This window comes from Acinonyx jubatus, chromosome B2 (assembly GCF_027475565.1).
Source record: "Acinonyx jubatus isolate Ajub_Pintada_27869175 chromosome B2, VMU_Ajub_asm_v1.0, whole genome shotgun sequence".
Lineage (NCBI taxonomy): Eukaryota > Metazoa > Chordata > Mammalia > Carnivora > Felidae > Acinonyx > Acinonyx jubatus.
In genome coordinates, this window is record NC_069385.1 from 28,401,370 (window position 1) to 28,417,890 (window position 16,521).

Here is a 16,521-nt window from a genome sequence, read left to right on the forward strand (position 1 = left end):
CAGCCAAATACACAGAGTTAAATTTAGCAATCAATTAAATTATGTATTCATCCCAGTTGCTTGATACTTCTTACTGGCTTCCTTATTGATTTCTGATACTTTTCTTACTTTTGATTTTCTGATACTTAAATTAGTGATTCTCTGATATTTAAATACTTTTTGCAATTAAGACTATATTGTATTCCCATTTATCTTACCTGAGGATACAGAGAAAGGTAAACTTGTCTAAAACAAAAGCTAGCTAGCTAGGAGACCCTCATCCATTTTAGGCTTAAAATTCGCCATTTTGCCTCTTCAAGAACAAACCTGAAAACCCAAGATGGACAATTTTTCTGCTGTTCACCATTGCCACATTAGTTGTCCTTTTGGATTAGAAAAAGTGCTCCTTCTTTAGAGACAAATTGCAAAACCACAAATTGCAACTTCTGGGTAATCCAATTACAAGAAGGCTTTCATTCCTTCAGGACACTCTGAGCCAGGCTTGGCAAGCTAAGAGTAGACTGAGACTCAGTGCTACACCTGTCCTTTCTGCCTCCACACAGGCCCCAAATCTCAGTTATAAGTTGAGCCATCTGAGTGTGGGCATATTTGACTGTTTATCAGCTATAAAAATGTAAATTCATATGGTTCAATCCAATACACGATATGTAACTTACATTAGTTAAACCTTGCCATATTTAGGTAGTGAGACAGCCTTAGTACCAACTAGAAGCAGTCTTTCATCATTGCACTGGGGTTTGGGTGCCAGCAATCCCTAACATCTTTCAAGTTATTAAATTAATTCAAAGTAAAACAAAACAAAGTAAAACAAAGACAAAAATTGTGTGTATGAAAAATGGCTCTGAAAAGATCTGGAAGGGCTTAGCAAAGGCTAAGTGATCTAAAAAGGTATGGGCTTTAAAAGGCAGTTTTATACATAATGTTAGACCTCACCTTATTTGTGTAACAGAATGCAATTTGAGAATTTAGGTATTTTAGTTTTCCAGACATGGTCCTAATGAACTTCTAGTATGTATTGTTTCAGGCTAGGATGGGGTGGAGGATTATCTACTCCCACAGGAGTTTGGAGGTTTGACAAGTTGTTGGAAATAAAGAAGGTATGTAACTATTAGTAGCCTGTCAGTATTTTGCTTCACTAAACACATACTTTCCTAATGAGATCGAGTCCTAAAGCAGACAAGGGTCATATAGATCCCAGATGACATGTAACTTCCTTACTACAAATTTACTTTTATCATTTTACACACCTTTAGAAAAAGCTAAGGTCACATGGCTTCGTTAAGACTACATTTGTGTAGCTGCGAGGTGTTTTTCCTCATTACTATTTCCTTCCCTCTTTTAACTCTACTACTCAACTGTTTCATCCTTCCTTTTCTTCTACACTTCAATTTGCATTGATAATTTGCATTACTCTACTTTATTCAGAGACCTCACTTATCTTGGTTCCCACCTCTGAGATGGGAAGTCCAAAATTGTTACTTCACTGCAGCTTTCACCAGTTTTCCTAACACATAGAACATTTTGGAGAAGTTCTCTGAAAACTTATTTGCTCTCCAAATAAGTAGATTTCTTCCTTTTCATCGCTTTTAAGCAATCCAGGTATCCTTCCCCCTCCCCCGCCGTGGTGCAATTAAAAAAAAAAAAAAAAAGGATGTCACTTAATTTCCTCCTTTCATTGGATGATGCTTTGCGGATTGGGATACAAACGCCTTATTCTATCTCCAGAAAGTATACGGGGCGAGCAGGGGCCGTGGGGGGGGGGGGCGCGGGGGCGCTTTAAAACCCTAAATGAGAATGCTAAGTCCTTCAGCAGTTGGAACTAATCAATTTCTCATTACTGCTAACATAGCTACTCGAATTTTTTACATGAAAAGTAGCAGAGGCAGACCTGATCAATTATGCCGGCCACTTCCGCAGTGCCACGGTCAGGAATCCTCATCCACTTTAGGCCCCGGCTGCGGGACGCTAGTGGAAATCCTCCAGCCTTGCGCAACGCGGGCCTCCCCGCGCTGTACCAGACAGCGCGCAGAGCTAGCCCGGCAGGCGCCGGAGGGGGGCGCCGTGGCCGCGGGGACCGCTGCAAACGCCTCGCGGACTAGCTCCGGAGCCCCGACTGTTCGCAGGAGAGACTTTCTTTGCGCTGCCGTCGCATGCGTTTCGGCCTTTGGCTCACTCCGGGTCTTTTTAGGTGCGCGTCGAGTGGGTGACGGCGAAGAAACCCGGTCCGGCGCAGCGCTCCGGGCCCAGTCGAAGTCCGCGAGCCACTGCGCGGTCGACTTCGTCCGGGCTCGAGCTTCCCAGCAGCGCCCTCCCCCGGGGCGGGCCCTGACTCTCCGGTGCCGCGACGAGTGGGCGGCAGAAGCCGGTGGCCGACAGGGCGAGCGGCTGCAAGAGCGGCGAGACTCCCGCGGCGAGGTTGGCGCTCGGACGCAGCGGCCCCGGCGCGCTCGGTGGAGAAACGAGGCCAGGGGAGGAGGAGGAAATAGAGCAGATGAAGGGGAGCTGCCGCCGAGGAGGGAGGCGGGTCCTTGCGGCTGCGGCTGCTGCTGTTCCGGGACGCAGCCTGGAGAGCCTGCCCGCCCGTGAGGTGCTGGCCAGGTAGCTCCCCACCCAGCGGGCACCCTCCCCGGCTCCTCCCAGCGCCCGGCACCAAAGGAGCCGGGGCCGCGCGCCCGGTGGCCAGGGCGCACCGCACCCCGAGCGCGGCGCCCTTCAGCTGCACCGCGGCGCAGGTTTGCGAGCCGACTTGTCTGCCCGCCAAGAGAAGGAAGCGCTGTCCCTTCCCGCTCAACCTGGCGTCCCCACCCCTTGTACTCTACACCCTGCCTCGGACGAGCGGCGCGGCCACGGAGGCGCCAAGGAGGGGCGAGCCGCCGCCGGGCAGCGGCGTCCCTTCGGGGGAAAGGGCGCCTGAGAGGAGGCGGCGGCGCGGCGCGGAAGGCGCGACTCGCGATGGCAGCTGCTTAGCCCGGCGCGCACGGAGCAGCCCCGAGCTGTGGCTGGCCAGACGGTGCGGCTGGGCGGGGGACGCCGCCGCAGCCCGGCCGGGAGAGATGAGCGCGGAGGCGGGCGAGGGCATCACTTTCTCCGTGCCACCCTTCGCCGAGGGCGGCAGCTGCCGGAGGGGAGCAGCGGCGGCGGCGGCCGAGGGCGAGGAGAGCCAGCTACCACCGCCGCCGCCGGGCAGCTTCTGGAACGTGGAGAGTGCCGCCGCCCCGGGCACCGGGTGTCCCGCTGCCACCTCTGGGAGCAGCGCCACCCGGTGCCGGGGCAACTCTGGTGGCGGAGGCGGCCGACGGACCACGGTGGCATATGTGATCAACGAAGCGAGCCAGGGGCAGCTGGTGATGGCCGAGAGCGAGGCCCTGCAGAGCCTGCGGGAGGCGTGCGAGACGGTGGGCGCCACCCTGGAGACCGTGCATTTTGGTAAACTGGACTTTGGGGAAACCGCGGTGCTGGATCGTTTCTACAATGCAGGTGCGTGTGCAACCCCTTCCCCGTCTTCCACGGCCAGGGGCCACGTTTTCCCTGGCCGCAGCAGGGGTGGGGAACGGTTTACTAGGCTCCAAGCGTGCTTCCTACTCATTTACTTCTTGCCCCACCTTAAGGGCAGCGAGCGGCGCTGCGTGACCGCTCCTAGCGCTCGCCGCTTCTGGGAGAGAGTGGGTGCTGGTGCAAGATCCTGTGTGTTTGTGCCAGGCTCACCCACTGGCCCGCGCTGGAGCTCTGGGTCCCTGCGGTCCTAATAAAGAACTTTTCAGTTCTTCAACAGAGCGAGATATTACTCCAATCAGGCCTTCAGCATTTGGTGTTCTGGTTTCTCTTCTGTTACTTTTGGCCCATATTTTCCTTCTATATATACCTGTGACTTTTAGATGACGCTCTCATTTGTTTCTTTCTGTGTAGTTTTGGAAGTACAGAAACCACGCAGCCCGCTGCTCACAGAGTGTATTCATACGAATTTGCATGACGTGTCGTGATCTTCCCAAGTCATTTTACTTTAACAAGTTTAGTGGCTTGAATGTTCCAGTCTTACCAATTTGAACTTCCAAGGAATTACTTCCAACAGCCATAAGCTTGTAGCTTTCACTAAACTTATGTGGTATCTTTTGAGAGGATTTTTTTTTCATTACCGCATATATACTATGATGGGCTGGAAAGTACATAATTTAACACTGTTTAAAATTCTATATGCTATTTTCATAACTAAGATTAGCTTGGCTGTTAAAGTGATTGCTAGTATAATCCATAAAAAGTCCATAAAAATCTTCTCAACTGATCACCGATTTCAGAAAGTATCATTGCAGTTCTAGTGACTGATGCAATTAGCTATCTGTTGGCTAATGTTAGGAATAGTAACATGCTATTGAAATTAACCTTCAGTACCCTGTGCAACCAAATATGAGAATATATACATATTTATTTTTGTAAGTGTGGGCGGAAAATTTGATTTAATGGTGGTTTCAAACAATAAGGTTCTTGCATTTGTGATCACATAAAAGGTTTTAGTCTCCAATTTTGCTTTCAGTTCTGATTCTCTTTAGTCTCTTCAAAACACCTGAAGTAGGCTTATGTCAGCTTTGGAATTCAGCCAAAGCTGAATATTTTAAGAACAAGAAGAACTTCATGTTAAGGAAACCAGACTAAATAAACTAGGGCTTTCTGGTGCTGGTATTTTTTTTACAGTCTTGGTCTTCATAACTGAACATGAGTATGATGTATTATAGCTTAGTTCTTTGTGTGACTTGCTATAAAAATTGCATACACGTAACTTTTTCTAAAAATTACAGCACTCTTATTTTTGGCTTATAATTTGGAAGAAGCTTCAAAGAACTGAAAGATATGTGAGGAAAACACCCAAGCAAATACTGAGCCTATTTTTATTGCACAGATAGATTCAGTATTTTTTATAAGACTCTGTAAAAAAAAAAAAATCTTAAACTCTCAGCTAATTTGAAAGAAAGTTTCCTAACAAGGCTCACTTACTGTTTATTCTCCAAATACTGTTTGTGGGAAAGGGAGAGAGGAAGATTACAAGGGAACCGACACTTGAACTGTATCTTGCTAAATTCTGCAAACAAGCCTGAGAAGGAAATACTTCCTATCCTTCTTAGAGGAGAAAACCAAGGGCTCCATGACTGGCCTGGACTCGGAGGTGGTAACTGGTCAATGCAGGAGTCTACTTCAGGTGGCTGACCCTCGAAGGTCATCTTTGCCCTTGCTGCCCCCATTTAGCTGGGCTGATTTACTCCCAGGGTCAAAGGAAGCTCCCTGTCTTGGAATCATGTGATGGAGAGCTGCCAGGGACCTCACAAGCCATCCAGGGGCAGTGTGGAATAGTGAGGAGGACACCCTGTGGGAAGCCCTATGTTTCCAAGCCACCTCTATCTCATCTGCTGCTTCCTTCAACCTGGACAGGCCCCAGTTTCACCCTTTCCCGTGTGTGTGACACGAACTCTGAGCCCTCTCGTTCGGCACCGAAGATGTGACAGAATGATGATGGTAGCAATTTTGGCCAAACCCTTTGGTTTTCTCAGCTGAGAGCTGCCGAGAGTCTGAGGGTGGTCGAAGTTGTCTTCTGATTTCTGAGAGAGCACTTACTCCTCCTCCACCAGGGACACGTTTTTCTGTAAAGGGCCAGATGGTAAATATTTTAGACTTTGCGGGAGGTCTCTCTCATAGCTACTCAACTCTGTAGTTGTTACGACAGCAGCCAGCTCAGTACCTAAACAAGTGATTGTGGCTGGGTTCCAGTAAAATTTTGTTAGTGAATCCTGAGATTTCACTTTCATTTACTTCACAAAATAATTACTCTTTCAATTATTTTTCAACCACTTAAAAACGTAAAAAAAAAAATACATTCTCAGGTTGCAAGCTGTACAGAAACAGGCCTGGCGAGATTTTTGGCCCCTGTGCCACGCTATCTTTTGTTCTACCTACATTTACTACCTTCATTTGGAAATTGAATCCCCAAGATATACTCAGAAGAGCAGTGTCCCTCAAGTTAGATCTGAGTTTTCATCCTGGCTCTTCTCCAAAGTGTGGAATTATGAACAGAGCCCTTCATCTCCTCCGAAAGCCTGTAGCCTTGACAAGGGTCTGATGTGGAGGGGAAAATCGAACTAAATTTCTTTCTTTCTTTTTTTTTTTTTTTAAGTATTTTTTTAGATGTTTATTTATCTTTGAGGGAGAGAGCACAAGGAGGGGAGGGTGGAGAGAGAGGGGTCAGAGGATCCTGCACTGACAGCGGAGAGCCCAGTGTGGGGCTCAAACTCAAAACGTGAAATCATGACCTGAGTCGCAGTCGGTCACTCAGCTGACTGAGCTACCCAGGAGCCCGGAACTACATTTCTAGGATTCCCCCATTTAATCCCTCGAGTTTGCAAAGGTAGGGCAGCATGGTATGTTGGGACAGAGCATCAGAACAAGAGTGTCCAGATCTGGATTCTGGCCTTTGGTTCTTCTCTAATTTGGAGCAAAGTGGGATGCTGGGTGGCTCAGTTGGTTAAGCATCCAACTCTGGCTCAGGTCATGATCTTATGGTTCATGGCTTCAACCTCCGCATTGGGCCCTTTGCTGACAGCTCGGAGCCCAGAGCCTGCTTTAGATTCTGTCTCTCTGTTTCTTTCTCTGTCCCTCCCCTACTCAGACTCTCTCTCTCTCTCTCTCTCAAAACTAAATGAATAGGGGCACCTGGGTGGCTCAGTTGGTTAAGCGTCTGACTTTGGCTCAGGTCATGATCTCTTGGTTGGTGAGTTAGAGCCTGTGTCAGCCTCTGTGCTGACAGCCCAGAGCCTCTGGGGCCTGCTTCAGATTCTGTCCTTCTCTCTCTGCCCCTTCTCCACTAGTGCCCCCCCACCTCAAAAAATAAATAAACATTAAAAGATAAATAAATGTTACAAGTTTTTTTTAAATCTCCAAAAAGAGTGGAAGGTTAGAATAATTGCTCTGTTAAATTCTGTACTTTAAAATTACATTAATACAAAATGAATTACATTATACGTTATATATAAATACATATATTTATATACATAAATTACATTAATACCAAATGACTTATTTCAGTCCTTAGAGGTGAATCAACTGCTTGTATATATCATATCCTCAGCCCCTCAAGGAGTTCAGGGTGAGTGGAAAGGGCAGACATCAAGCCTGGCTGCAGCAGGCCTCTGCGAAGATCCTTACAGAATGCCTTGGGTCCCAGGAGACATTCTAGAGTCAAACTAGGGGGAGGGCAGGTTCAGAGGTGACAGCTGAACTGAGTTGGAAGGGTGAATAAGGGCTACTTAACTTGGAACAGCTCAGTTTACTGGACTGGACAAGAACTTAAAGCTGGGTTACATTTTTATCAGCTTTTCCCTATCTGTGTGTACCAGGGTCTTTTTAAAGAATAGATGGCAGTTGAAGCTTTTCCCTATTTGATTATTGTTTAACCATAATCTAGTTCATTCTTTGACTACACTTGTCATTCTCTCTTTCATTCTGTTCTGAGAGGAAACTAATGTTCTATCGAAGCTTTTGTGAAAATCGTCATATTTACGTGTATGAGACTGTTACTCACAGATGGCAAATGGCAAGCTAACAACACCCCTTCCCAGCCCCCTGCATTGTAGGCAGTCAGTTTCTATAAAAGTGAAGAGATGGCAGTGATATGTTAGTGATACAGAGCTACTCCGTTCAGGTAGACAGTTCCATCTGACAGCATCTCAAAAAAATTTTTTTTAATGAACATCAGTTCTGTGAAGTATAGCTAGAGTAGGCTTTATTGTTCCCCCCTTTTTGATTGTAAGGAAACTGAACCATAAAGAGATTATATTCGTTCGTTCAGGTGAAATGACGTAAAGTTGCTGCTTGGAACCGGGAGCACACTTTGTTTAGAAACAGGCTTAGAGGTGTTGCTTAGATTCTGGGACTAGCCTGTGAGAAGCCTTGTTAACTCAGTGTACTTGAAATATGAAACCCACTCACCATGTTATTTTTTATTTTTCTTAAAGAAGAATTCTTTCTTATTTTTGAGACAGAGAGAGACAGACCTTGAGAGGAGGAGGGGCAGAGAGAGAGGGAGACACAGAATCTGAAGCAGGCTCCAGGCTCTGAGCTTTCACCACAGAGCCCGATGTGGGGCTCGAACCCACAAACTGTGAGATTATGACCTGAGCCAAAGTCGGATGCTTAACTAACTGAGCCATCCAGACACCCCAAAACCTACTCACTACTTTAAACATTCTGGAAAATTATGTTCCTAGGACTGAAAACTGGGACTTTGAACATACCTTTCCTTATGTTAGACCCAGTCACTTTTGCTTTCATCTAGTTTCTGGTAGCATCTGGCCAGGTGTAGGAACATCTCTTTGGATTGGTGAGGATGAGAGGAGGCAATATGGTGACATAGAGGACAAAGGAAGGCTTGGAAGGCTGCAGGGAGAGGAGGGAGACTGAGTAGGGGACTTGACCCTTGGTGACTTGGCCAAGAAGTAATGCCAGCAGGGGATGCATTAACACTTTCACCTCTTTCAAGCTTCTCGCCCTCCTGACCTTATAATTATGGCTCTCAATGTCCTGTTGATGTGAGACCCAGGACCATTGCTCTGCTCAGGGCTTTTCACTCCCTCATCCACCGGGGTCCTCACCAGGCTTACTGCAGATGGCAGTCTCTTCCTCAGCCCTTCACCCTGTTGTACCCATGGAAAACAGGAAGGAAACACATGCTGGTTGAAATGGTAAGACTTAGTTTTTATATTCTCATGTGTATTATGTTTCTGCTTTGCTCGGGTCAGGATGAAAGTTACCCATTTAGGTTATGTCATTGGAGAGGCATCTGAACTTTCTGGGCTTTGGTTCCACTTGCTCCCAGCAAGACTTCCAGTCTTATTTGATAAAAAGCAAAACAAACACAACCTTTGTCTCCTGTCTATCCCAGACTGAGAAGTCTTCTAGCCCAATCTGCATTTTCTACTTTTAAATCCAGGGATGCTTTGGTATACATAGCCTCATATACTTTGAGGGAGAGGGTGAAATCTGTATTTCTTTTTTATATATAACTGATTTTTATGTTTTACTGTTTTTGAGAGACACAGAGAGGGGAGGGGCAGAGACAGGGAGACAGAAGATCTGAAGCTGGCTCTGCCCTGTCAGTGCATTTCTTAAATAGTGGTTCCCACGGACCAGTTAAAAAAAATTGGGAAACTGACATGTGTTTGTCGACCTTTAATGTTCCCAAGTAAGGATATTGAATAGAGAAGGACAGAAAACTCGGCAACCAGTCACTTACTGCTACGATTTCTTAAAGAGAAAAGACATTTTTGTATTCAATTAGGAAAGGCATAACCTTAGAATAAAGAACAGTTCTTTACATATAGTAAATGTATGAGAAAACTCACTATTATTCTTCTTTCTCCATTTCCCCAAGGATGAGTGAAAACTTGATGTTACCAATCAACAGAGCAATGTTTTGGCAACCTCTGATCTAAACCACCTTTTAGTCCCATCATACTAAGTCACTGCTTCTTTGTGCAAGAAATAAGCCTTAGCAAAACTATCAGTTTTGCAAACAGAGACAAACTCATAAGGAAAATCTCTGGTTAAGAAGGTATTTAAAAAAAAAATCCCGGTGGTGCTCCATACATGGCTGTTCTCTGGGCTTTTAACTTTTTGCTGGCATATTACTAGGACAGTTGCTGACTGCCCACTATGAATGCAGAGCCCCAGGCTTCCTCTTTTGTTTTGTTTTGTTTTGTTTTTGGATGACTGGTCAGTTATAATTTTCCAAAAAGGGTATTACTAGAAAATTGGAAAAAAGTAAAATTAAAAAGAAAATCCCGAAGCACAAAAATAAATGTTTTTAGAGCACTCGTTTCTTACCCCACGTTGTCAACTGCCGATTGTCGTGACTGCCCTGCTTTCCAGGTTCTTGGGATCCTGATTTCTTTCCTCAGCGTGGTCACCTTTGGTCTGCTTGAGACATTCATCAGTTGGTAGTTTGAGTGGGTTGCACCTCTAGGTGAAGCCTAATTATAAGTGCACAGTGTAGCCTTGTCTCACCAGTGGCGCTGGCTCCCGCCAGGCTTCTGGGAGTTTTCTGCTACAGGTCAGTTCCTCTCTGGTGGCTACAGGGACTGTCCCCTGCTTCCTGTTTCAGAGGCCTGGGTAGAGGCCCGTTCAGTTCCCGTTTCAGGCTTGCAGGATAAAATTGGTTCAGGGCTTCTTTGTGAAGCAGTGGGGGATTGACACGCGCAAAGCCCAATGAATGTGCAAATCTCCACCAACAGGTATCAGTTGTTTCTGCTTTCCAAGTTGTTGTCCCAAGTAGTCCCTTCAGACCCCACTCCACTCTGCGTGGGCCGAGATGGAAGTTGAGAGTGTGGTAAATGGAGGGGCGGGGGAGCAGTGTTGCAGGAACCCACAGCTCTGTGAATGGCGGGAAGAAATCCGGAACCCACAGCCTTGGGAAGGGTGCTTCTTGAAAACAGCCTTGTCGTCCCGTAATTTGGATATAGGTAAGTGGGGGGACAGGCCATATTTAAGAAAGATACCATTATTATCAGGGAGCAAGATTAAAGTAGTAAATTTTATTAGTGGTATATAAGAACAAAAAAGGAAAGCAAAGCAAAATTGTAAAACTTAAAAAATCCACTGGTGATATTAATACATTGGTTTCCTTAGCTGTTTTAATGTATTAGCTTTTCTCTCTGGCTGGTGATGTTAAAGAAACTGATCAAAATATGTGCCAGATTGTTGGAAAAGGAGAAAGGGTATAAGACAGTGCTGATTCTTAAGGTCTTACCTAATTATTCCAAAAATTTTTTAAAGTGAGTACTTGCCTCTTATGTAAGTTTTATTTTATAGTGGTTTTTTTTTTTTTTTTCAAAAGAAAACAAAAACGAAGAGATACATAATGCAGACTACATCGTGGTAATTTTCTTAGGGGAGACAGAAGGGAGAAGAGAAAATTTAAATGTTAACAGCATCTCCTGCTAAAATTCATAGCAGAGCTGATCTGTGTCACTTAAATGCCACAGGTTGTACAAGGTGACAGAAAACATTCCATTACAAGCAAACATTTTCTGTTATGGTAGGTCATCAACAATGAGGAAAGCAGTTGCCTTTGGTACAGGATTCATACAGAAAGGAAGTTATATTTCTTTGTACAGCAAGTCTCTTAAAATGGTTGTGGCCAATTATATCACTATTCTCCAACACTTTTAGTTGCTTCTAAGAACTCCTAGGAGAGCCACCCGAATGAATATCCATGAACTTCAGGCCATGTGTTCTTTGACTCCAAACCATGTCAAACCAGGTATTTGCCTAAGCCAAAGATTTCATTCTCCTTTAGAAATCTTGGTTACCCCTATTTCTTATTAAAAAGTCATCTAAGGAGGGGGCGCCTGGGTGGCTCAGTCGGTTAAGTGTCTGACTTCAGCTCAGGTCATGATCACAGTCCGTGAGTTCGAGCCCCGCGTCAGGCTCTGTGCTGACAGCTCAGAGCCTGGAGCCTGCTTCAGATTCTGTGTCTCCCTCTCTCTCTGCCCCTCCCCCACTCATGCTCTGTCTCTCTCTGTCTCAAAAACAAATAAAAACATTAAAAAAAATTTTTTTAAATAATAAAAAAAAGTCATCTAAGGAGAAGTAAACCCAGACTATTACATGTCAAATACGTCTTTGTGTCACAATTAATTTTTCTAATACAGTAAAGCCTTGGTTTGCGAGCATAATTCATCCCAGAAACATGCTTGTAATCCAAAGCACTTGTATAACAAAGTGAATTTCAAGAACCATTGGCTCAGTTGTGATCATGTGACATTTGGCATCACGTACTACTTGTGTTACGAGACATCGCTTGTTTATCGAGTTAAACTTTATTAGAAATGTTTACTCATCTTGTGGAAAACTCGCATAACACGTTACTCACAACCCAAGGTTTTACATGTGTTTATTGTGATAAATATCAGCTTACAGCCAGGGCAGCCAGGGCAAGGAGTGTGGTTCCTGCTGGACAGGGGCCATGCTTTTACCTTCAGCTAGGTATTTTTCAATTTATAGTTTGGTTATGTTGGGGTGCGGGTGATTTTATTTGGCTAGATCAGAATGATAATATAAATATATGTTGTCCTGTGCAATGTCATCCTCTTTTGCTAATCTTATTAGCTCTATAAAATAAATAGATGTGGCCAAGTAACTATCTATATTTTACAGTTGAGGAAGCACTTCCTTAGAGAGGATATGTGATTTGGCCAGAATAAATCATATGGCTGAGTAGGAGTTGAACTCAGGTCTTCTGACTTCTAGATTGAGGTGGTTTTTCCACTATGTCACACTTTCCCCTGCATGAAAAGCATTTCCAAGCACATTTGCTATTTAAGAGGATCAGCGCTAACATCTCAGTCCATGGTGGTAGGATTATTATGAGGAAGAGTCATGGTCATGAGACTCGAGACTTGACTTCTGGTCTCCTCTTGCTAACAAATTTCAGTGACTTCTAGTTAATAATCTTATAAAATAGCCCATCAGAAAGCTCCCTTTGACATTTCTCTATGAGTACCAAAGAGGGAGCTTCTAGCCTGGGCTGAGTCCTGGTTGCCAGTTGCTTGGACTGGAGCTATAAATGGGCTGTCTCCAGGCAAATTGTAGGCTATTTTCTGGACATGGTTCATCAGAAGGACTGCCAAGGGATAGACCAAAACAAGCCTTTCTCTCGAGGGAACCCAAGAGCTTGGTTTACAACATAGCCTGGGGAGAGTTTCTTTCCATGGTTCCCTAAGAAATTCTGCCTCCTGAGTTTGAGTCACTTTCCTCTAATGTTAGAGCATGTATTCTCAGTAATTCAATTCCATAAGCACTTATCAGTTGCCTTTGATATGCCTCTTACTGTGATGGATGCGTGAAGAGTCATGAAAGAGAAGCAGGCGTAGATCTGCAGAAAAATAGAAGCTTATCACACGTATCTGTTTCCATGGGAAAAACTGATGCTAAAGAAGTCAGAAGTTACGTGCACTCCCATTCTTTCCACCCAACTAGTTCTTTTTTTTTTTTAATGTTTATTTATTTTGTGTTTGTGTGTGTGTGTGTGTGTGTGTGAGAGAGAGAGAGAGAGAGAGAGAGAGAGAGAGAGAGAGAGAGAGAGAATGAGTGGGAGAGGGGCAAAGAGGGAGAAAGAATCCCAGGCTCCTCCCTCTCAGCAAGGGGCCTGACATGGGGTTGGATCCCACGAACCCTGAGATCATGACCTGAGCCGAAATCAAGAGTTGGACGTTTAACTGACTGAGCCACCCACGCACCCTCCAACTAGTTTTTCCAAAATATTTAAAAATATTAAGTTACGAAACATTTCAGTCATAAAGAAAGTACACAAAATAGTTTACGCTCATTCATTCATTACCTAAATACAATAGCTGTTAAAACATTTTGACATTTCACTTCTCTTTTGCACCCTTTTAAAGAAACAGATCATTCTGGACAAAACTAAAAGCCTCTTTCTGCCACATAAATTTCACTTCCTGGGAAAAACGCTCTCTTCATCAGAAGTGCTAAATTATGATTTTCAAAAATCTGAAATCGTGGCTTTCTGCAAATGTAAATCTATGTTAAATATTTAATTAACTCATTATTTAATGAGAAAACCAGTAAGATATTAAAGTCAGTTCAAGGAGACTTTGAAGAGTGGATATTATGCATGCACACACACACACAGTCAGGAATGCTGAAATGAATTTGCTAATAGACGCAAAACTGACTAATGTTCTGTAAGGCAAATCAGTAAGTGTAAATGTTGGGAGTTATTTTTCTACAGAATGGAAATCAATTGTATCTCTATCAAACAGGAATCACTTTACATTGCTGTGGACAAGGATTATTCTCATTGCTATCAGTTTTGCACAATTTAATGTTTATCCCAAAAGCATTGTAAAATGTACTCTCATGACTAGCAGGACAATCAGAGGTGCACATCCTTTTATTTTATTTTATTTTTTTTAATTTTTTTTCAACGTTTTTTATTTATTTTTGGGACAGAGAGAGACAGAGCATGAACGGGGGAGGGGCAGAGAGAGAGGGAGACACAGAATCGGAAACAGGCTCCAGGCTCTGAGCCATCAGCCCAGAGCCTGACGCGGGGCTCGAACTCACAGACCACGAGATCGTGACCTGGCTGAAGTCGGACGCTCAACCAACTGTGCCACCCAGGCGCCCCGGTGCACATCCTTTTAAAATCAGATAGTTCCAGGGTGCCTGGGTGGCTCAGTCAGTTAAATGTCCGACTTTGGCTGAGGTCATGATCTCATGGCTAGTGAGTTCAAGCCCCACGTCAGGCTCAATGCTGACAGATCAAAGCCTGGAGCCTGCTTCAGATTCTTTGTCCCCCCCTCTCTCTGTCCCTCCCCTGTTCATGCTCTGTCTCTCTGTCTCTCAAAAATAAATAATCATTAAAAAAATCAGATCGTTCCCAGCGAATGGGCTGTACAAAGCCAGCCCTCCACTGAAAGGATACCCAGTATTCTCTTTTACCCATTTCCAAAAGTCCATTTGACGACTTTTTTTCACAAAAGGTTGGTCATTCTCAGCAGGCTCTATGTCTGTGGTTTTCTTAAGGGTCTGTTCTTTTCTCTCCTCAGCTGCTCTGCCATCTGAAGCTGTGATTGCCCTGAGAAAGCCTCAGAATCCCCCTTTTAACCTAAGGCTCCTAATCATGGTTATTTCAGGTCAGGAAACATGTAAAAATTGTATATTAGGGTGTCAGTCACCTAGGTTTCGGATGTGAAAAGAGGTACACACCCTGTGGCCAGAACCACATCACAAATACACCAGGGTGATGCCTTCAGTGTCTGCAAACCCAGCTTCCCTCTCCTGCTAGGAAATCGTCATCGTTACTAATGTGAACTTCGGTCATGTCGACTGCTCCAAATGGGTTTAGTTTTTGGAGGGAAAAAAATCCTTATAATATTTTAGAGGGCTGGAAAATCGCTGTAGAATTCCACAGGCCAAATAGTTCACTTTGGTCTTGTAATTTAAGGCAAGTCATACCCAAATGAACATCATGTGCTATGTTGTACTGGGTGCTGTCAGTCACCACATGCTGGATCATTTTCAATCTTTAAAAAGCTTTATGAAGCAAACAGCATCAGGGGAGTGATTTTAGATATGGGAAAACTGAGACCCTGCAAGGGTTATCACCTTGCCCCGTGTCACATGGCCACTGAGGGGCAGAACCCAGGTTTGAACCTAAGACTGATTCCAGAGTCCATTCATTTGTAATTCTGCTCTTGTCTCTCTCAGAAATAAACTATTTGGAAACATTTAAATTATGGTTAATCCCATTGTTACAGTCTTCTCATCAGCAATCATTTGTTGACTGCTTAAAATCTGCAAGATTTCATTCTAAGGTCCGCACAAAATTAGGCTAAGATAGTGTAATTTTTGCCTTTTATGATCTTACACCAAATTCAACAATTTAATAAAGAATTATTGGGAACCTATCAGATGCACAGTGGTGCTCTACGTAGTAAGTAAGTAAAACACCCAAGAGAATATTTTTGAGGACTTCATAATGTGGGTGATTTCACTGAACAGTGCACATGAGAATGATGTTTATTACTACTATAACAGGTGTGAGAATGCATTGGAAATAAAAATCTTACACACCTGTAAACTATGAGTTAGGCTCTCTATTTTTCTATGAAATCAGTATCATACTGAAAATTATTTAGGTAAATTCCCAGATTTTATTAAACACCTTTAAGATCTTTTGTAAATATTGATAAAAATCTTATTAAATTGAATTCCAAGGGAGTGTTTAGAATTCTTTAATGAAGAAGAATTTTTTTATACTGACTTTTATGGAAGTAGACTTATTGCCTGAGACTTGGAGCCTTTTTTCTTATATATTGTTATTCTAGTAGTGGAATTTGATCAATATGTAAATTCTCTTGTATTAGTTTTTTCATTTTGTGAAAAAAAATGTAGGCTATTTTAGATCATTAAAATATGCCAGAAGCATTTTCAACTTAATATTCTTTAAGCCTATAGTTCATAATAAAATTGTGCTACTTGCTTATTGTTGGTGCCTAGGGTATATGGTCCTGGTTGACAGAAAATAGTCAACCTTAATGCCAAGTTATTGAATGGATGGGCCAGAATGAGAATAATAAACAGACAAAATTTCATTTAGATAATAAAGGCAGGCATGTATTGGATACACTGTTGATTCAGACCGATATCTGTATTGTGGTATATATAAAAAAAATCACAAAAGTTGAAATCTGGGCTACCTTTGAAGGTTCTAAACAATGTTTATGAATTATACTTTACATAACATTTGTAATTATTTTTGAGTCGCATTCATGCAGTTGCTATTTGTTAGCTCCACCAAGACAACAGTTCCTAGATTTTTAGGAATTGGGTCTTGGGAACCTAGCTTTGGTTGATTGAGTGAAATTTCAGATACTTGTAGGTATGGGCAATAGGATTTTAGTTTTTCAAAATTAAGTCCTGGACAGTTTCCCAGATATACTGACTGGCCCAGTGTTTACT

The 16,521-nt window shown here is 43.6% G+C and overlaps 1 protein-coding gene across 3 annotated transcripts in view; it reads left to right on the forward strand.

Moving 5' to 3' along the window:
- The first annotated feature begins 2,686 nt into the window (after nt 1-2,686).
- MAP3K5 (mitogen-activated protein kinase kinase kinase 5) overlaps nt 2,687-16,521 on the forward strand; it is a 203,410-nt gene continuing 189,575 nt past the window's right edge. For 2 of the 3 annotated variants that reach the window (XM_027056793.2, XM_027056794.2), the window contains exon 1: nt 2,687-3,477. In XM_027056793.2, the coding sequence (XP_026912594.1) occupies nt 3,054-3,477 (424 nt within the window). In that variant the 5' untranslated portion in view covers nt 2,687-3,053. The other variant, XM_053222202.1, reaches the window with a different exon arrangement.